Here is a 23,038-nt window from a genome sequence, read left to right as displayed (position 1 = left end):
ACTGTAGTAAGGTTTTCCTCAACACGCTCATTTTTAACACTCGACATTAGTATGATCGCTAAGTGTGAAGTAGGAGAGTCTATGGTCGTCTCTAAGTTTGTAGATAGAGAAATTAAGATCAAACTGAGATAGAGTTTTTACAAGTTTAGAAAACTTTCTTAAAATATTGGTGGAGTAAGGTACTTTATAGGTGAGCCTCGGTGAATTGAGGTAGAAAGAGAGACCTTGAAGGGAAGGAAGACCATCACCAAAGAGGGCCTAACGAGATGACTCGGGGCCTTGAGGATTCGGCAAGAAAGATGCATGACGACCAGACTCAACTCCTTTGAGGACTCAAAACCTTGCCATCTTGGTGCAGAGGTTGGCATCCTAGCGCACAGGCAAAGACTCGATCGGTGTCTTGGCGTGGCGATGAGGCAACTGTCAAGGAAAAAGTCAATGCCCTCGACGAGCGTCATGGATTAGGACATTGGCCAACATGGCTCGCATCGTGGCTCGAGTGTGATCGGCCAACGGGCTTGGTCGGGTTGCTCAACCGATGTGACCAGCCAATGGCTAGTCATACATGATTGGCCTATGCTTGATTGTGAGGTCGAGTAGTGGCTACGCTAACATGGCTCATCGAGGGGTTTGGCCATGATGCCAAGTAGCTTGTTGGATCGCCAGACTAACATGACTAGCCAATGGCTCGGGCACGAGGCCAAGTGGTTTGGCTGATGTTTTGTTCGCTAAATGGGCTTGGTTGAGTTTTTCTTGTCCAAGTGGGCTTGTTTTTCTTAAATTCATTTTCTAATATCTGTGTGTGAGCCATGTTGTTTGGGTGAGTCATTGTTTTTGGTTGTTGAAAAATGATATATAACTAAAGAAAAGAATACAAATGACCGACCGAGCTCAAAGAAAAGAGAAAGATAAAAAAAATTTACAAAATATAGATTAAAGCATGCCAATAAGAACAAAAAAGAACTGAACGAATGGAATATAGAGGTGAACGAGAATGGTGTTTTTAAAATGCAACATTTTTAAAATAGCGGTTGTTTTAAATCTTTTTAAAAGTAGCATTTTTTTTAAGTTGTAAAATATGTTTGAGAATATTTTCCTTATAATAAAATCATAAAAAAAATTAATAATAGAACCAAAACGCTAAATATAAAAAAAAATAATTATCTACAATTTGAAAAATCTTATTTCTTAAGATACAAATTTTAGACACACTATTTTCGTGATTCGTTTCAAAAAATACTATTGGTAATTTTGGGAGACATATTCTTGCAGAAAGTGACTATGAATAAAAACAGAACTTAAAGATTAGGCATGCAATATTAATGGAAAGAAAATCCGTATTGGAGTTTCTCTTAGAATCAGACGGTGAATTAAGAGAAAATGGACACTGCAATCAGAGATATCGAGCCATAAAGTTGCTCAAACAATTATACAGATAAGCCTATATTTAATTTGACAGTCAACTAAGATAAAATGGACACATTACAATCAGACGATATCGAGCCATAAAGTTGCTCAAACAATTATGCAGATAAGCCTATATTTAGTTTGACGGTGAACTAAGAGAAAATGGACATTGCAATAGAAAATATTCGAAGAATATATATATTTCATCGTGATTCATTTCGGATACATTTATTACAATTTTATTACAAAACAAAACTAAACACTAGTAACAAGGACAAGCAAGGTAGCTAGATACTAAATGATTTTCACCATTAAATTAAACAATGAGATGAAGTAGACGATTCATGAGGGACAATATAGTAAAAAAAATGTTTAATTAGAAGACTATTTGGTTAATGACGGCAGGGGCGAGGGTTCTGTAAGCAGATTCCGAGGGGTGCACGGAATCCCAAAACAAGTACGCCGATGCATTCGTACACGTCGGCACAAATTTGTTACAAAGTAGTCCCGTCTCTAATGTTCCCGTGCTACAACATCCTTTTCCGAGTTCTTCGAACCCTATAATAAAAGCCCATAAATTTACAAATCACTAATTATTAAAACCCCAAATTAACAAGCACGACGACGCATTTGGGCACATTTTTTTTTTTTAGACCTATATATGTAAAATAATATTCATATTTTACACAATAAAATTAATCGAGGAGGGCGAATAAAAAAATAATAATAATTTAGAATGAATCTCTACTATCACCAAGGAAAGTGACATTTTTGGGACTCAAAATCTTTAACTGACTTTATAATTTATATGATAGTTTTGGCATATGTGTGCACATCACTCGTTATTGAATAAGCATTACTATTGGCTGTTATGAAGAATAAGTATTGTGGGCTTGTCTTGTGGCCCATCGATATATTGGATCCCAAATTTTCTCACATGGGATGTTTACAGCGCAAAACGACAAAAAGTGCTCACCGAACTTATGGGGGTTTCGTAGAACGTTGAGCACTGGATTGTAGACGTCGAGGATGACGATTCTGCAGCCGGAAAGTTGGCGGTTCAGTGAAGCGATCGAGAATGAGAGTTTGGCGTTGAAAATCTGTACGGCTTTGTTGATCTTCTCTGAGCACTCTCTCTTCAAACCTCCTTCGATGGTTCTCCCGAACGGAGTACATCCCAAAGGTCCAACGTTGAGCACCGCAATTCTTCTCGCTCCGTGATTGTACAATTCCTTTGTTACATTACGTTTATAGGATTTTTTCAGGGGCTTATTTGAAAATAAACAATTCTCAGCAGGGGCTAAAATGAAAATTTTGAATACAAAAATTTAAAAATTTGAGGAGGGTGATTTTTGTAAGCCTTAACTTGTTTTAGTCAATAAATTAAGTCTAATTATGTCATATTGTACTATTAGAACAATAAGAAGGTGAAAAAAATTTTAATAATTAGAAACTAATAATAATAATAGTAATAAAAAATGATAGAAAATTTCTTACGGTTAAGAAGCGCGAAGCATGTTTAAGCAAGAAATCGGCGTACGATGGGAAATCGAAGTGCAGTTTTCGGATCCGACTCCCGAAATAGGAGATCAATATGTCGTTGTTACCGCTCGACACGACGTAAAGGCTTTTCTCGAGAAGCGTTTTGGTTCGCGCTTCTCCGATGTCTCTCTTCAGTTTCTCGATGTACTCCTCGAAGAATTGTATCTCCTCTTGTTGTGTGTACACTTGCTAAATTAGGCCAAAAAAAAGTACTAGAGTGTCATTATCCATAATAGCAAAATGATAACGAATCTTATTAGCTATTTTCAGAAATTTTATCTTAAAAAATGTAGCAGATAGACATACAAGTAATTTAGATGTGAAAGGATCGTATCCTGATCCAGCTGAAGCAAAGCTTAAGCCTGTTTGGAGATCGTTGCTCTTCAAGTTTGAATCGTGGTATGAAGGCAAAAACTCCTTAATTCCAAATGCTTCAACTGCAAGGAAACATATATATTTAGAAAAATGTATAACATATCTAGCTTGAAAATAAAAGCATATCCTTAAATGTGTGAAATACTTACCGATGAAATCGGAGAGAAGTTTTCCGTTGGAAAATCTGCCGGTGGGTTTTCCGTCCTTGAAATCTCTTCCATAAGGAGGGAAATCGCTTTTGACTATTGTGGCGGCGAGATTATTGTTGTTTCCAGTGTCCACGATTGAGTCGCCAAATACGTGAACCGCCATGAACTTATTCTTCTCGTTTCGGTCAACGCTGACGTCAGATCTTGTAGTACCGATTTGTGAGATAATTACTAAAACGCCCAGAAGGAAAGCAAATTTTGCAACACAGGTAGTGCTTTTACTCGGAGAGAAATAAGAGTACATTTTTCTTATCGTCATCACCTTTTGGATAGAAATGATTGCTCAGTTAGCCACGCCCAGCGTGTATTTATATAGCAAGCCTACCATTAATAATTTAATACTACTGTATATATTTCCTTCGGTCATTATATTTTCACATGTCAAAAATCCAATGAGCTCTACGTGTGTCTGTGTGTGTTTATATTATTTGGTAGATCTTTTAATTGCGTACTCTAATAAATCGAAGGAATAAAATAATAATTTGTTACATTTGCATAAGGATAGATTTGCAAAACTATTCTTTGTTACTTTTCATAGGTTAATATATATAATTTGCACGTGTACTTTTTTTTTTAGCTGGACCTGGACCACATTTTTTTCCGATGAGTCACAAAAAGAGAAATACTATACCCAAACGAGACAGGTTTATATTTTTTGAATAACTATAACAAACTTGTACTATGAGTTAGTTTTATATCTCGATGTGTTTATATACATGTTATTAATTACTGCATATATAAACTGCAAAAAGAAAAAAAAATTGTTCAAGGTAGGTATATCTTAATTATGTGTGTGTATATGTTTTCATACATAATATTATGCACTTTTCTTACACAAAGGGATAATAAGGAAATTATACACATTTTGTTTTATTTTTTTTTTTATAAAAAATATCATACCTTTAAGACACTTATCTCAATTTCCGAAACGCAAAGTTTTCTCTCAATTTGGCCAATCACTCTAAATTTGTATCTTTTTCAAAAGTACAAAATTATGTTCAATTTATCATATTTTAATCACCAATAAAAGGAAGTTTACCTTTGGGTTCTTGAATGTCATAATCGATTGATGATTTTATCTTAACCTAGTCAACTATATTATTTCAACCAATTTTATCGCATATTTCAAATGGACATGTACTAACTACTAACATAGATTAAACGAGTCAAGGTTACGCTCTCGGATATTCAGCTCAGAAAGCTCATTAAAAGAACTCAAGTGTTTTATAATGAACCAAGCTTGAGCATTTGAACTTCACGAGTCAAGGTCTTGTCTGAATGCTCATCAGTTTAACTAAACCAACATAAAGCAATGTCGGCTATAAGGATAATTTAAAAATGAAAAGTTGTACCGACATTTACCTTTTAAAACTAATGTTTTAATAAGTAATATTATAACAAAACATTGTTTAAAATAGCCACGTTTCTACCCTCGATTAAAATTATAGGCTAACTAAAATTATCACCCCTTACTTCTTTATACAATGTAAATCAGCCATCATAATTCATAACAAAGTTAATCGCCATAATTTAGTTATTTTATAAAAATTTGTATTATTCGAATATATATATTTTTTTATTTTACATTGGAAATTTTCATAAAAACCCCTGTGTGATTTGTTTTTTCAAATTAGCCCCTGATCATTCCATCTAGGTTCTAGCTCCTTTCTTAAGGTGTGGATTTACCGCGCTAGTCCCCAGTGGAGGATTATAGATTGACAATATTATATATATTATCACTCTTGTTACAACCAAGGCAATTAACCACAAGAAACATAACCTTGATCATTTTTCGGGAATATATTAAACAATCGACATATATGCAACATGATTGTCCGACCTGGGCAACAAAAAAATTGAGAATATATCTTGTCTTTTTGTCAGGCGCTGAACTTGTTTATATATAAAATTGAGTTATTGGCGGTAAAAATGTTAGTCATATTTGTAATAATAAACGGGAAAATAATAGACAAATTGCATAAATTAATTAAAAAAATCAGAAACGAAACTAAAAAAAAAACCACATATGTACAAAAAATAAACTAAAACAACCAAATCGGATATCACTAAGAAACCGGTAAATGAAGAGAAATTGAGAACACATCGAGGTTTGTTCGACAATTTTCTTAAATTGTTATTACTCTCCCACCGAGTGCTGGAATAACTTGAGCAACCGCCTCCCAAGATATAACGACGTATGAAAAGAACAAAACACCAACTTGTTCAGCTCCGGCGAACTTGAACGCATGTCAGAATAGTATCACCTACACCGAGATAATTGAGGGAAAAAAAAGAATGATTTTCGTCTATTTGCTTCAGCCTTTCAGCTATATGGTTAGCTCTTTTTCTCTACCAAATGCGAATAACAACCAGCCTTATATAGGCTCATGTTTGGCCAAAATACCGTTGCACAATAAATCCGGTTTTAAGGCACATCAAGATCATCAAAGTGTGTTAAAAATGTTATTACGAATGTTAAAAATGTTAAGCATCAGTGCATGTAATAACCATAAGTGCACTTTAAAATGGTAAAAATGTCAAAATTAATGATGTTTTTTTTATTAACACACTTTAAACAACAATTTTTCATTCATTTTAGCTCCGATTTTGGCAAATAAATAACCGGCTTTATAACTCTCGTAACGAGAAATAAGAATCAGTCAAAACATTTCACTTTCGTTTAGTGAATCCCACTCGAAAATTTATCACAAATTGCCAATAACTGGATATTAAATTCTCTTTAATATCAATAAACACACAATTTTCAAACAAAAAATACTAAATATTTTCAATTTGTTACAGTTTTCGATAGTCCGAAAAAGAAAGTCTAAATAATAATTTTAGAAACATAAATGGTACAAGATCAGGTCAATAACACTGCCGGAATATTTCCAATGCATCAGACAAAGCCAAGCGGAATATATCGGATAATAATACTGAATATTTTAACTTAGATTCAATATTTTTTAATTTCTATGTACGTACTTCCTTACATATGGTAAACGATTTGTTTTTATAGATAAAATTACTTCAATACCAGAACTGTCCTTTGGTAGAAAAAATGCATTAATGTAGACAAATAGTAACGCCGATTTATGGGCATTATTATGTGCAGAGACTCACTCTAACTAGTCACCATCTTGACGCAGACTTTCTGGTGGTTACTTATGTATGATCATATGTGGATACTGAACTGCCACATCACAATATCAAGAATCAACCGATCGAATTTAGTTACGATTCGCAAATATATATCCGACTTCAATGATGAAATTTTTAAAAATAATTAATTAAAATTATTTCATGATACATCAATTTTACTGTGATGTGTAGCTAAATACATCGAAGCATTTTAGACATCAATATATGGAAGGTTGTTGCAAACAATAAATTCTATCATATCCTCAGATTAATTAATTTGAGAAATTAATTACTGGGTTGGACCATATGCAAGCAATATGCCATTTTGAACTTTTGGATTCTTACTGCTTCATTTTAATTCAGCTTTTGTTTAGAGTCACAAAGTTTGGGTCAATGAAGTAAAGTTAGGACATAGGTTAAACGAATAAATTCAGCTTTTATTTAGCAGTTGCAAATTAAGTTATGGTCAATATGCCATATTATTAAAAAAAAATTTACTGATTGACTTTAATTCTGCTTTTATTTAGGATTTGCAAAGTTATGAGTTGGATGACTGATTATCATTTGCCGATGAGTGTCGATTGCCATAAAAAGTACTAAAAACTAAATCACTGATTAGTAGTTTTTATTGACGAATTCTACAAAATAGTGGAGAATTTTCTTTTTGTATTATTAACAATCTAACCAAAAAATGATGCACGTACAAAGATATAGCTTTCAACATATGGTAACACTGATCATTCTTATTATTAAAAAAAAAAAAATCAACTATAAATCACAAATCAAAGAAAACTGATCACAAAAAATAATGAAAAATACAATAGATTAGACAACTTAAAACCTTAATTACTGTTTAACCAACATTTCAAATATAGCTACTGAATCTGACGTGGCAAAATTAATTTCTTTTATAAATTTGATATTTACATACCGTTAGTTTTTTTTAATAAATATTTTGCAAAATTAACATAATGTTAACTATTTATCATAATTTAAGTTTGTAGGTGAATAATTAACATAATCCGAAAATAAGTATTGCCAACTTATGTTTTCTCATGAAAAAAAAATATATAAATGCCAACTTAATTTCACAGAACTTCATGTGAATCATAAATATTGGTATACGTGTATGATTGGGTACAAGTATTAGGTTTACCCAGCTAGAAAATCATCATTGTTCCTTTTATTACCCGGCAGATATGGGCGGAGCTGTATTGAGCTTGGGGGGTCCAAACTCCAATGTCCCTCTCAACTTTTGAAAATTATAATTTTTATTCTCTCCTTTCAACTTTTAAAAATTATAATTTTTATCCCAAATCTTATATAAAATTTTATAATTTTGGCCAAAATTTATATAACTTTTCTAAATTTGCTCCCCTTTGCTTTTTTTTCCAAAATTGTCCCCCTCATTGAAATTCTTAGCTCCGTCACTGTCAGCAGATGTAGGGCAAGTAATCTCATCTCATGTTTGCTTACCCGTTCAGTCCTTTTTAAACAATTAAAAATAAAAAAAATAACAATTGAAGTGGTTTGTTGTAGACGCTAGACAGGAAGGCCAAAGTTTGATCACTTGCTGGGTTGTGCGAAAACGGAATTGCCAGACCATGAATCCATCTTATAAGAACAAACGCAACAATTATTTTTAACGATAAACACAAAGGTATACGAGTATTCAGTACGAATTTGATAGTATTTTTCTTGTATTTCAAACTGTTTCTTATATACATACTGATGTTTTTGCATGACAAAAAAAATATTTGCTATTAATGTTGTAAATTAAATTTCTCTTAATCTAGTTTTTATGTGAATATATAATGTTAGTAAATATTATAATATATAAACCTTTTAAAAATATATTAAATTGCATCGTGATTGTAGTTTTTAGTTTTTGTGAATTGATGTATGAGTAAAATGTCTCTAAAATTAAATCTTTTTTAACTGAACTATTATTAAAAATACATTAAAATTAGAATTAAAAAATTCATGCACGTACGTATATATATATATATATATATATATACACATGTGTGTCCTAATTAACCTATAAGAGAGTGCAAGATCAGTGTGAAGCTTTATCGATGGTAATAGATATGATTCATATTCAATTATTTTACTACAAACCAAAACCAAACTTAAGAAATAAAGAGCAACTAGATAGATAGATATTGATTGGTGGTTGGATTGAATAGTTTAAAGTAAAATATTCCACCGGATGATAGATGTGGCTGAGAACTCATGAGGGACATAAATATATGTATATATAGTAAACGTGTTAGAAGACTAATTGTTTAATGATCGCTGGAGCGAGAGCTCTGTAAGCAGATTCCGATGGGTGAACGGAATCCCAAAACAAATACGCCGATGCATTCGTACACGTCGTCACAAATTTGTTACAAAGTAATCCCGTCTCTAATGTTCCCGTACTACAACACCCTTTTCCGAGTTCTTCAAACCCTATACATGAACACCCCAAAGATATTCTAATTAATTATTAGAAACGGAAATTTCTACGTGTGCTTGATTAAATACAAAGAATGTTAAATTAAATAATTATTTATATTAAAGCCAAGGACCATTATCTATATTAAAGCCAAGGAATATTTACACCCTTGGCAGGAAGAGTGCCATTTTTATATTATATTCTAGACAATTTGTGGAGAGAGAGAGAGAGAGAGAGAGATTGATTTAAGTGGGCCTCAAATCTATGCGGATACAGACTATTATCTGTACGCATGTACTATTGGTTGTTGTGGATGTTTATTGTGGCCATGGATTTTGCCTCCTTAAGAAACAAAAGCACAAAATTAAGAAACAAAAGCACAAAATTACTTGCCATACTTGCGAGCATTTTTTAGAAGCACAAAATCTATGCGGATAATGTATATATTAAGAAACAAAAGCACAAAATTACTTACCATAATTGCGACCATTTTTTAGAAGCTCAAGAAATGGAGTGTTGACATCGACAATGATGATTTGGCAACCGAAAAGTTGGCGATTCAGTGAAGCGATCAACAACGAGAGCTTGGCATTGAAAAGTTGGACGGCTTTGTTGATCTTCTCGGAGCACTCTCTGTGTAAACCTCCTTCGATAGTTCTCCCGAACGGAGTGCAACCCAATGATGCCACGTTAAACACGGCGATTTGTCTCGCTCCGTGGTTGTACAAATTCTTTATTGCATATACATTAATACTATATTGTTAAAATGCAAAAGCTGAAGAAAAATATCATATGTAAATATTAATTGACAATGAGATGAGTAATTATGAGTTTACTATAAGGATTCTTTCTATTGATAATGATTAATCATCTTGAGCTGAATCCTAACAATTGATCGGATATCTATTTGAGTTTTGTTGAACTCTAATACAATGTGAAGTAACAATATTAATTTCATTTTAAATTCTCATTCTCTTTTGAACATCGGATTTATAATAGTACTTATAAGTGATCGAAATTTATTCTTACATTGAAGAACAGAGAGGCATGCTTAAGCAAGAAATCGGCGTAAGAAGGGAAATCGAAATGTAGCCTTCTTATTCGACTTCCGAAATAGGAGATTAATATGTCGTTGTTAGCGCTCGACACGACGTAAAGGCTTTTCTCTAGAATCGTTTTGGTTTGCTCTTCTCCGACGTCTCTTTTCAGTTTCCCGATGTACTCCTCGAAGAAGTGTATCTCCTCTTGTTGTGTGTACACTTGCTAAATTAAGCCCAAAAAAGTACTAAAGTGTCATTATCCATGAACCAAAATAACATCGTATCTCATTAGTTACTTTCAGAAATTTTATCTTAAAAAGGTACATAAGAATAATAATAATAATAATAAATATAAAGCTAGACATACAAGTAATTTAGATGTGAAAGGATCGTATCCTGATCCAGCTGAAGCAAAGCTTAAGCCTGTTTGGAAATCTCTGCTCTGTAAGTTCGGATCGTGGTATGAAGGCAAAAACTCCTTAATTCCAAATGCTTCAACTGCAAAGGAAACATAAATATATTTAGAAAAATGAATAACGTATCTAGCTTGAAAATAAAAGCATATCCTTAAATGTGTGAAATATTTACCAATGAAATCGGAGAGAAGTTTTCCGTTGGAAAATCTGCCGGTGGGTTTTCCGTCCTTGAAATCTCGGCCGTAAGGAGGGAAATCGCTCTTTACTATTGTGGCGGCGAGAGCATTGTTGTTTCCAGTGTCCAGTATTGAGTCTCCAAATACGTGAACTGCCATGAACTTATTCTCTTCGTTTCGGTCAACGCTGACCTCAGATCTTGTAGTACCGATGGGTGAAATAATCACAAAAACGCCCAAAAGGAGAGCGAGTTTTGCACTCAAAGATAGATAAGAGTACATTATTTTTGTTATCATCATCGAGTTTTTGGCAGATATGATTAGTTTCAGGCATGCCCTGTGTAAATTTTATATATCTTATTTATATATCAAGCAAGCGCTTACCATTAATATCATATATATATTTGTTTATTTTTCACGTGCCAAAATTAAATATATCAATGTGTGTGTTTATGCTATTTGGTTATATTGCTACGTACTTTAAACCGGCGATACCGATTGTATCCCGGAATTATAAATCTGCCACTTTTTCAGAAATATGCATTCGCAAACTTATTGCTATTATTTTTTGTTTCATTGCTGGTTCGTTATATGCACGTGATTTTTTTTAGCTGGTTTTAGATAAGCCTTAAAAGAAAAAATTCTATACCCAAACAATATAACTTTCAGTTTTGTGAATAAATATATCATAAATACACACGTACGCGCGTGCACACACATATATAGTATGCATTTTATACGCATTAATTAATGTATAGCTAGAGAATCATACTCATCTTTGTATTTCCAACAAAAACACCCTAGCCTTAAACACATTTGTCTCCTCTTTCGCAACTCAAATTATGCTCTCAATCTCGACCATATCTTAATTTGCTTATCTTTTACTTTCAATAGTCCAAAATCATATTCAGCATCTAATTTTAACCTAAAAAATAAAAAGTAAAAGTTTGGTCTCTTCTTGGATCTCACAATCAATTGATAACTTTTCTAAACCTGCTAGTCATATATAAATTGTTTCAAAACCAATTTTATTTCATATTTGGAATGGACATGTATCAATTATATATTAGATTGGTTTAATTTTTCTCCGATGAATTTTATGCGCTAGTCTTTCTTGTTCCTTGATAATTGAAATGATCTATTAGGATGAAATTGTTATATTTCTATGATGTTATCTGATGCAATTATCTGTATTGAGGTGTAAGCTTATTTTTGTCTGAAAATAAATAAAAATACATATTAAATCATACAAATATCCGGTGCAAATATAAACCATAGTTTAGGGATTATGGTGTATATAAAAAAAATTACTGGTGGTGGGTGGGTGTGCGCTTGTGTTGTTGTCTCTTTGTACGGAGGCTATAATTGAACCAGTAATAAGTCAGTAACCACTTGATGAAAAAAACAGTAACTGAATTAAATCATTTATGTCTCGCTAGTCTTGGTAGTCTTTAGGCTAGCTTATCCTAATCAGAACAAAATACAGTAAATATACTAATTTTTATTAATAGTAATAACTAATAAGAAGCCTATTTTTTTTTTTTTTTTTAATTTATAATAGTAATAAGAAGCCTTTCGCAGAACGACGTACTCGGTAGTTACATTTATACAATCAAGCCAGAAAGCAAGTTGTGGTCAGCTCACTATTACACAAATTAAACACGTATTGCAACTTGCATGTTTACTTCTTTTCATTACTTTTTTTTTTTTTTTTTTTTTTTTTTTTTATCAGAATATATTTCCTTACTGACGCATTCATTCGTTTCTATAAAAGTGACCAACCAATAGAGCCCAAGTAAATGCGGGTTATGACTTATGACTCGTACATCCTATTAGGGTTTTTTACCTGCCTTTTGTATATACTGTTTAGAATTCTTTTCTGTGTTTGATCATTTACTGTAAGTGATCTCTATACACGTAGATTTGTTTTTACTTTTATTTTTGTTACGGGATAAATTAGTCAGACACCGAGCAGGATAGTCGGACTCCCGAGCAGAGAGAAGAATACAGCACCGAGCTCAGGTTAAGTAAACCCAAGGGCCATCCATTGAAAATGAACGAACCGTTCATAAGTCAAGAACGAAACCCACCGATCAAAACTTCGGAGAGAAGAGAAGAACGTGGGTCAAAGACTAGTCAAAACCAAAAGAAAACATGTTTCAAACCCTAAAACGCACACCTTGACGGTTCAGGAACCATACGAAGAGTAATAACCGTCCACCTCAGCGAGAGGGAAGAGGCAGTTACCCAAAACCGTCCAGAACGTGGGATTGATCACCCCACATTCCCCAGAATAACCGTCAGAGACACGACCACGAGGCAGGGCCGGCCCTAATGGTAGGCCACTTAAGCAAAGGCTTAAGGCCCCAAATTTTTTGTGAAAAAAGTTTTAAAAAAAGGCCTCGAATTTTTTATAAAATAAACTATGTGAAATTTGTTGTCATTTGCCCATTTTACACTTCTTGTTATGGGAATAACCTAAGTTTAATTTAATTAAGGAAATAGCCCATTTTTTCTTAGCAGACAATTATACCCTTCGCGAATCAGTTAATTAATTAACAGACTGAATTGAGTTACGCTAATTAATTAACTAAATGTTTGGATTGGAAATTCACAAAAAATTTACAAAAATCAGAACTTAAGTTCATTCATATTCAAAGCATTCAATTAATTAACCTAATTCCTATTTCAGTCAGTTAGTAAATTAACTTTACTCACAAAAAAAAAATCAGAACCTAAGCTAATTCTTAATTCAACCAATCAGTTAATTAATTATTCTAACTCAATTCAGTTAGTTAATTAATTAACTGATTCGCGAATTAGCACTGATTCAACAAAATAGATCAACAATTCAACAAACCGATCGATCGATGGTAGATAGAGCCGTAACGGACTCAACAACCCATGGGTGGGAGATCAGAGGCGACTTTCTCGGTATTGCCGTTCCGGAAAGACGGGTACCGAAAATCACGAACCCAAAGACATTTTCTCTTTTTTTTTTCCTTTTAATTTAAGAAGACAATGTTAAAAATTGCTGTTAAAAAAGTCATACTATTACTTTTGAATTTTATATTTATTTATTTTTGTAAGGCCTCATTTTAATGTTTCGCTTAAGGCCTCAACAATCATTGGGCCGGCCCTGCCACGAGGTTACACCAGACGAGTATATATAGAGGCTGCGGCACAAAACTGGAAAAGGAGTTTTTTACTTACTTTCTTTCACTTAGAACCTCTAGAAAACATTGTTCTCTTGTATTAGATTCGTCTGTATAAAGAGAAAGTCTTACCTAAATCATCTCTGTACTCGGAGTCACTGTACTCGGAGTCTGTGTATTTTCGTGAGATATTGTTGTACTAATTTTACAGGTCAACAATTTTATTTTAAAAAAATAAAAATAAACTATCATGAGTTAAAATAATCTAGTTATCTTTAAAATATATACTTTTTAAATACAAAATAGAAAGAATTTACGTAACTTGTAATATTTTGTATTTTTAATTTGATATTTTTTTAACATTTCAAGTAAAATTTAAGATGTAATAAAAAGGTTAGTAATTGTTCAATATCATCTAGTGTTTTGAAGAATTTTTTTTTCTTCCACATATGAAAGGCTATGTAATATGCATTGTGAGGGGGTAAAATATCTCCGACAAAGGTCGTACAAAATTCTGCTAAAAATATCCGATTCAAAATTATGGATGTATATACGGTCCATATCCGTCATATCACTGGCATTTTACTATACTGCGATGATAATATATTTATCAGCATAAGCGTGTATTGTTTTCTTGTACTGTTATCAAAATAAGGTAAAGATAATATTATTGTGATTTGGTATTTATGTAACCGTGCAGCAAAAAGTTTAAGCTAAGTGTTAGAAACTAAATATTAAAACACCGGTTACCACTATCGCCTTGAAACTCGAATTTTATTGGTAATCCGCGTGTTCCAACTTCCAAGTAATTCAGCAATTTTTGGAGCATTGCGCAAGGAGCATATATATATATATATATATAGGTACATACTCATTTGAGATATATTTACAATATTTTGCAGAAATATCTATTTTTTTTTTCGGTGCACCTACGCGAAGCAGTATACCATGTAGGAAAACCTTGGTTTGAGACATCGTGGTTTTCTGCGCAAAATTGCACAAAAATCTCAAAACCCTCGAATTTTTTTTAATTAATTTTTATATCTATATAAAAATGTATATATATATATATATATATATATATATATATATGCACACTTGCATAATTCCTAAATATCTACGGGGTTTGACCATAAATTCTTTCTTGTGGCGCAATATGATAATCAGTAATTCAATTATTTGTTACTAGTGTGAATTTAATATTAATATTTTGGAATATGCAGTTTCTGTAGCAGCCACCAAGACCATAAAGCTTGATAAAATAAGTACTTAACTACTATCTACTACTCTTCTTTTATTCGGCGAAGAATTGATACCAACTTTTTTGATATAGTGCCGACTCTTGAAATTTAATTTTAGAAGTACTATTTATTCAATTTAATATCAAAATAATTATTTTCACAATGTTCTCTTTAGTCTTTTACCCAGTTGAGCATTTTTTTTTTTTTGCCCCTCGAAAGAGCATTTTCATTTCATAGAAACATTTGTTGGAGCCTCAGTTAAAAGCTTTCTTTGTCGGAATATAATTTTAGGTTTTGTCTGGTGAGAGCTCTTTTAGGTTGGAGAAAACAAATTTCTCGCTGGGATCTTGAGAATTTCTATTTTTAAAAACAAACAATATTAGCATTAATTTTTCCTTGGTATAGCGTTTTCGTGGGTTAATTGTAGGACTCTTAACGTTTTAAAACAAGTACAAGTATTGGTACACGTTAGTCCCTTTCACCTCTTGTTCTCGTGATATTTTTCTTCTTCTTCTTCTTCTTCTTCTTCTTATTAAGCCATAAAAATAGATAGTATTGTGAACTTGGGAATTATATTATAAATAGATCATAAATACAAGTATACGACCAACTTCTTTATATACAACCACTTTTTTTTTTCTTTTCTTAAACTATGTCTATGCTATGTTAGTAAATAAACGGCTGATCAAAGCTAAGGAAGACTCGTGAGAAAAGACACCATTTTGGTGACGATCGATATCAAGTAATATAAGCTACTTTCTTATGCTTTAAGGACACTTCTTTTCCTTGAATGTATAATGAAGACAACTTTAACAGCTAAAAGGCAAGTCTTTGAAACGTCGAAGAAAACGAAGTAGGACACAATCGCTTTAACACACTACTACTATTATTTACTGTCGCTATTATTTGTTGTCCTCTCTTTCCCTTTTTTTTATTACACTTTTTTACTCTTCATTCATCGCATTCGCATGTAATGCACCGCTAAAGCAGGTGAGAGATTGGGAAATAATTAGTGCAAATTGCACCGTGATTCACGTGATGTATATACAGCCACTGAATCGCTGTAAGCTTTCAAATTCGACCTCACTTCATTCATTGTGGAAATGACCTTTGATAGCAGTTTTTATAATTATTTTTCAATAATAGCTGCTGAACTTTTTATCCTTCATAAATAATCGTTTTGTTTTTTGAAGTGTCTATTTTACTTTTAATAACGGTTAATCAGATTTCAATAACTACTGACCAAATTTCAATAATTGTTAACCAGATTTCAATATACTAATATTTTGAACCTGATTTTAATAACTATTAACCAAATTTCAATAATTGTAAATCAGATTTCACAAACTGTTAAATAGATTTCAAAAATTGTTAACAAAATTTCAATAATTATTGACTAGATTTCAATAAATGTTAATCAGATTTCAATAATTGTTGATCAATTTTTTTTTTAAAAAAAGGTGTTTTTGGTACATTTATTCTCGAAATGTTTTGAAAACATGAGTGAAATATGAAAAATGACGCACTTTTTAAGTTAGTTATGTAATTTTTCTCATTCATTCACATGCCAATTTAGCCATCAAAGGCTTGTCTTAAACGATCCACTATCGACAAGCCCACTTAGCTGCTCGAACTCGGGCCTTCCTCGTAGGGAAAATTACAAAAATAACGTTTTTAAGGGATAATATTTCAAAACTATTTTTTTTTCCAAGCGCCTAAACACTTATAATAAATGAAATTATAAACAATAACTAAAGTTAAATAAAGTCCAAATCAATAAAAAAAATTAAAAAAAAAAACTGTAAATTTATATAAAAAAAGATTCTTAACAACTCAAAAAAATATTATTATCGAAATAAAAACATTAAGCATGCTACTCTTGGGATAAAGTAAAAAAAAAAAAAAAAAAAAAATGACTACCAAAACCAATTAGCACTTAAGCATAACACGATAGGAGGAATTTTGCAAATATCTTATTTGGAGGTGGTGATTGAATTTTATAACATTTTATAAATATTTCATTTTTTCTTTTTAGATGATTGTCTGTATTTTTTTTTATAAAACTGTAAACAGCTAATATAAAAGGTGAAATGAAATGGTAAAAAGTAAGAAAGTAAGTCTAATTAAAATATTAATAACACGATAAAAACTATAAAAATAAGGTATTTTTAGAATAAAATGAGGTATTTTGAGAACAAGAATATAAGAAGCAAGACGCTCTCTAAAAAAATTGTGTAGTAGTTCGGCCTCAAATGCATATAGGGCTCTCTGATTGGGGAAGAAAACTTGTAAGAAATGAACGCCATGGATGATCACACAAATCGAGTTCATGCCTTCAACTAGAGCTGTGCTTGGTCTGGTCCGGTCTCAAACCAATGAAGAAATCGGACCGGACCAAATAAGTCAGACTAGGAAAAAAAATGAAATCACAGTGGACCAGTAAAAAAAAATAGGACAGGATCTCGAATTTTGTTTTTACCGTTTTTTAGCATTTGAGATCGTTTCTAATTTTATGACTTTTTTTTTTGTCATATCATAACATTCCTAATTGTTTTAGACCATGCATATGAGTAATCTAAAGTATTACAAGAATCTAAAAGAGATTTTCAAGAAGAAGCACATAAAAACGTTCACAATATAGTCTATAAAACTTGATCCATAGAAATAAGTGCTTTCATCCACACACACAAAAAACAAAACAAAAAAAACCCCAACAAAACAATCACTCCAAGAATCTGTCTACTTTTTCTATATAAAAAAAAATTGAAATTTCAGTTATTATGTTTTATAGATAGCTAAAGACATAAGTAAGCACTGGATATTACCGCATTTTAAAAAAAGACAACCAACTTTAGCGTACAAAAAAAAAATCAATTACATAATCTCGAAATGATATCTTTTAAAATAGAATTAAACGACTTTGCAATATAAGATAGGAACGTTCCTCCAATTACAAAGATTAATTAGAAATATGTCCTGCCCATGAAATCATTATATGATTTTTTTTTTTTTAAGCAAGCATAGATATAAGCTCCATTTGGCAAGTACAATATATATAATATATGGGTTAATTTTACAGTCATACAAATTGGTCTTGATATTTAGTTATAATTTGATCGATCAAGATTCTGTAAGCTGATTCTGTCGGATGATAAGCGTCCCAAAACACATAATCGCTGCGATCGTCGCACATTTTGTCAAATACATTACAGAGAAATGATGCTTCTATGAGTCCACTTCCACAACATCCTTCATTGGAATTCTTGAAATCTAATATCAAGCACGACCACGATATTGTTAAATTCGTGAGATTAATAGAACATTAACCTCGCAAGATTGAATTACATCACATTGCCGTCAAAGACATGTTTAAAATCTAATATTAAGAACCATGTTTAAAATCTAATATTAAGAACCATGATAGTATCAAATTCGTGAGATTAAAAAAAAACCCTAATCTCGAAAGATTAAACTCTAGCTTTACATTGTTATTGAAGACCATTTTGCCTATATTACTCGAAGATTGAAAAAGTATGATCAATTAGATAAAAAAAAAATTACCCTTAATGATGGACCATATAATCCTATTATTTAAGTTTTTAAATGGGGGCATATTTTTCAAATATTTAATACTAATGAGTAACCCAAAAAAAAAACCCAAAAGCTTCATGACTTATGAGTCATATTTTTAAAAAAAATTATCTTGTTAACACTCTCACATCATAAAAATATGTTTACTTAGCAACGACACTTAAAAATAGTATTTGGAGACCACAAAAATAATATAAACTGACTCTAGTTGTGCGAGCGCTAAAAGAGCCGAAATACTTAACGGACGATGCTAAATATCTCATATCAAATAATTTTTTTTACTACTTAACGAGATTTATATAAATGCAAAAATTAAACTCCAAAATATTATATTAAGTTTGTGTGACACGTACTGTATTTATCGGGGCGCTGAATCATGTCAAGGAACGGATAGTAAATATCGACATAGACGATTTTGGCGTCGCGTTTTTGAAGTCTGTTGATTTCGACAGCGAGTTTAGAGTTAAACAAAATGGCTAAGTCGTTCTCCTTTGTGAAACAATCCCTATGTAAGCCTCCTCTTGTAGTCCGTTGCGAAGGAACACATCCAACCGGTGGTGCACCCGTGACCGCTATTCTTCGGGTTCCCATTGAATACAATTGCTATTAATTTCCAATTATTTAGTTCGGAGCATTAGATTCCGCGCGTGCTAACTATGTAGCTAAATCTAATACAATACAAACATTGTATGGGCTATAATTTTTTTTACCTTAAAAATTGTTCATATATTTAATTTACCTTCAAAATTGACATGATTTATGCATCCATACCGAAATTTATTCTTTTAGTAATCTTAAACATTCCAGAGAAATAGTCAAGGTATCTAATATTAGTGAAATAGTCAGAATATGTAATACCAGGTTTTTGTAATTATTTTGACTCTGTGATGAATTTTTTTAAGTGGTAAATTGTTTGTATAAATCGTCAAAAAAAAAATAATCATAGAGTAAAATAAAATAAAAAAATTGACAGCATAACTTTGGTTATTTTTGTAAAAACATAAAACTTTGGCTATTTCGCTAATTAATTAATTTCAAATGGATATTTTGTATAATATTTCCTAAGAAAAATGTGTTAAGGATGTTGTATATATTTTAGTTTAAACATACCTAAATATTGAGTATAAGTGATGGTAAAATACTAGAGAAGTAGAATTCTTCAATTTTTTTTTTTTTTTCATAAGCCAATAAAATGACATGTGATTGATATATGTTTAAATGACCTGAATGAATTCAGAAGCGTTGTTGACCAGAAAGTCAGCGTAAGAAGGAGGATCGTATAGGAAGCTTCTGGTACCAATAGTGTAATACGTAGTCGCAATGTCATTAGTGCTCAACACCACGAAAACCACACTGTTCGCAATTATGAACTTGGTTCTCCTCACCCCAACAATAGCCTTTAGCTTTCCTTTGTATTCTTGAAATTTGTCCAATTGGTCAAACAGTGGTGGAACTAACTACAAAAAAATGTAATAAGTTCAAAATAAAAAAAAATTAACTGTAAGCTAATTAAAAAGAATGTAGTAATAAACTGAAATTAAAAATAAAATAATTACTGCGATTTGTGATGATAAGGGATCGTATCCGACGCCGGCGACGGCAAAGCACACGCCGCTGAGGAGCTCTTCGGGTGACAAGTTTGAATTTGCGTATGGTGGCAAGAGATCCTTGATTCCAAATGCTTCCACTGAAATATTTTCATAATTAAGTGTAACTAAAGGTCATTTCCCTATTTTAAAATTGAAGAAAAAAAAATCCTAAATTAAAATTATAACTTAATTATATAAATATAAAAAGAATAGGTCAGCTCATGTCTAACACTCTCGTAATATAAGTTTTGTTAATAATTTCAACTATTTTCTTTATCATTATATGTAATTGCTTAACTATCATTTTTAATACTTGCCCCACATAAGTGTATAAATAAAATTTAGTATTTTTGTCGCTAAATAACTAAACAATTTATAAGGAAAGAAGTGTATCATGTCTGACTGTGAGTACGTGACCACAGAAAGTTAAGCTAAAATATAATTTAATAATAGTAAAAAAAATAGATCCATATATGGACATACCTAAGAAGTCGGAGGGAACTTTGCCGTTGGAAAATCTGCCGGTGGGCTTTCCGGTGGGAAAGTCTTGACCGTACGGAGGAAAGTTCGACCTCGCCGGAGACTTGACGTTGTTGTTGTTGTTTCCGGTGTCAACTATGGAATCTCCGAACACTAGTATCGCCGGAACCACAGTATTTGGCGGTAGCTTCAATATTCGTACAGATTTTGAGCTACACACAGCCACCAAAACCAATAATACAAAAAACGACAATCGTATGCTCAGAAGATAGTCCAAGTCCATCGAGAAGAGAGCGATTTCAGAAAAATTACAAAATATGATGATTCTGTTTTTACAAAACTACTAAGCCTTTGATAATTTTATTATTTTTGCTCCAATGCCAAATTTATAAAAGGGTAAACGGAGGTACTGGAGTGACAAGGTCGTAAGTCAATTCCTTTATGTTTTTTTTCTTAGGAGCAAATTTTTTTTATTTTTTAATAATTTAATCATTTAAAGTTTTCCGTATGCGTAGGTATTTCCGTATACCTCATAAATAGGTGCTTGTCAGAAATGGTGTAGGTATTTATAGTGTTTTGATCGAAAATGGACAAACACTTTTTTTTTTTTTTCAATTTTATGAAAGCAATGTGTATTGTTTTAATGTTTATTAAAAGTGATTGTTATATATTAAACTATCAAAAAATTAGAAAAATAGCCAACTTAAACGTTTGATATTGCTAAATAGCCAATGTTTGGTAAATATTAAGTAAATAGTCATAAATGATGACGTGGCTTAATATGGCAGTGGCTATTTACTTGATATTTACGTTTGTAAATATATAAAAATGACTATTTACCTACTATTTACCAAATCTTGGCTATTTAGCAATTGTCAACGTTTAAGTTGGTTATTTTGCTAAATTACCCTTAAACTATTGCCTTGATTTTGATATATATTATTACTTATCTTATTTCGGAAAGCTATGACTTTTAAGTTAAAAATCTCGATAAACTTGGGCCGGCCTTCCATATGTGATAAGTATCTATCAAAGAATGCACTTTTTGATGAAGAAAAACTAAAACAAAAAAAAAAGACATTAAAAAAGATGGCGAAATAAAGGCATTCATTATGATACGTTGATACTTGTCAGCTGTGTAAATAGAGGCTTGACAAACCCAAGATTGTCACGGCGAAATAAACCCGAACACATATTACAATCAAGTCTCATCAGAAAAATATTGGCCTTTGTTTTCCAAATCAGCCGCAAATTTAAACACGACTTGAGTCATGTCTGTTAGTCCGTTTCTGAAAAGAACAGATGCAGCTAGTTGCGTCTGTTTTTAGACGCAAGAAATAGACACAATTTTGCGTCTATATTTAGAAAATAAGGACACAAAAAATACTTCCGCCATAAGAGGAAAAAAAAATCGATGTCGCATTTGAAAAGTCTAAAACATTATGTTTTAGCTACGATGACTTATTTGTCGCTGTTATTGTTTTAATAAAAATTATTGAATTATTTTAATCAAAACAACTTCTCGAAATGTTTTTTGTTGTTTTGTGGCAAAAGGGAGATTGTTGAACTCTTTGTGCATTAGTTTGACAAAATATTATAAGTTGTTCAAAACTATTTGCAACAAGTTGTTTAAGACATCCGGTCAATTAAACCACATGTCTTTCTCGAGCAATTGGACTAAAAATTTGAGTTTAGCTCCACATTTTTTGGAGAGATATATGATCGAATTTGGTTTCGTATATCTAAATAAAAATTCCTTCTGGTTTTAGTTTTTGGTTAGCAATTGTTTTAGTCACACACGGCCGACTTATTCTTGAACTTGTTTCTCTACTCTGGAGATTTTCATCGACAACAAGGTCAATGAATTACGTCCAACTTGTTCTTGTATAGAGTTTTTAGTAATGAGTGTTTGCGTTAGCATTGAGACAAATCTTTAAGAGAGGATTACATGAAAAAAGAGGCTTCTCCGATCTAAGGATAGCTTAGATAGCAGCCTAATGGAGAACTAGAGGAGACGACAGTTGGCGAGGAAGTCTACAAGCTTGACTCCTTATTCTTCTGATTGACAATTAGTGAACTGATTTTCACCACTGGACTTACATCGCCCTCTAGATTAGGTACTTTGTCACTGAACTGGGTTATCAATTCTCTAGCTATATCCTTAATCGTTTTTCTGCTTGATTGATTGCTTACTTTATTGTTCTTACATAAGTAATTAGTTGTTCCACTCAGTAGA

General features: G+C 31.9%; 3 protein-coding genes across 3 annotated transcripts; all 3 read right to left on the bottom strand.

The window, feature by feature from the left end:
- Positions 1-1,589: 1,589 nt before the first annotated feature.
- Positions 1,590-3,792, bottom strand: LOC149392492 (GDSL esterase/lipase At3g14820-like). The gene is made up of 5 exons (XM_089620701.1): positions 3,474-3,792; positions 3,256-3,386; positions 2,905-3,138; positions 2,384-2,639; positions 1,590-1,965 (listed from the first exon to the last, which is right to left on the bottom strand). Exons 1-5 carry the CDS (start codon positions 3,790-3,792, stop codon positions 1,784-1,786), a joined length of 1,122 nt encoding a protein of 373 aa, XP_089476827.1. The 3' UTR covers positions 1,590-1,783.
- Positions 3,793-8,761: 4,969 nt separating this feature from the next.
- On the bottom strand, positions 8,762-11,050 carry LOC149392491 (GDSL esterase/lipase At3g14820-like). The gene is made up of 5 exons (XM_089620921.1): positions 10,743-11,050; positions 10,522-10,652; positions 10,144-10,377; positions 9,590-9,845; positions 8,762-9,128 (listed from the first exon to the last, which is right to left on the bottom strand). The coding sequence occupies exons 1-5, from the start codon at positions 11,044-11,046 to the stop codon at positions 8,947-8,949; spliced, it is 1,107 nt and encodes a 368-aa protein (XP_089477047.1). The 5' UTR covers positions 11,047-11,050; the 3' UTR covers positions 8,762-8,946.
- Positions 11,051-18,175: 7,125 nt separating this feature from the next.
- LOC149392490 (GDSL esterase/lipase EXL1-like) lies at positions 18,176-21,085 on the bottom strand. Its single transcript, XM_089620117.1, has 5 exons — positions 20,806-21,085; positions 20,290-20,420; positions 19,957-20,190; positions 19,087-19,336; positions 18,176-18,412 (listed from the first exon to the last, which is right to left on the bottom strand). Exons 1-5 carry the CDS (start codon positions 21,083-21,085, stop codon positions 18,222-18,224), a joined length of 1,086 nt encoding a protein of 361 aa, XP_089476243.1. The 3' UTR covers positions 18,176-18,221.
- Between the last annotated feature and the right edge of the window lie 1,953 nt (positions 21,086-23,038).

This window comes from Urtica dioica, chromosome 7 (assembly GCF_054948205.1).
Source record: "Urtica dioica subsp. dioica isolate 48M chromosome 7, U.dioica_male_clone48M_v1_H2, whole genome shotgun sequence".
In the NCBI taxonomy this organism is placed as follows: Eukaryota; Viridiplantae; Streptophyta; class Magnoliopsida; order Rosales; family Urticaceae; genus Urtica; species Urtica dioica.
The sequence above is the reverse complement of the archived record's forward strand: the minus strand, read 5'-3'. Positions and strand labels throughout refer to the sequence as shown.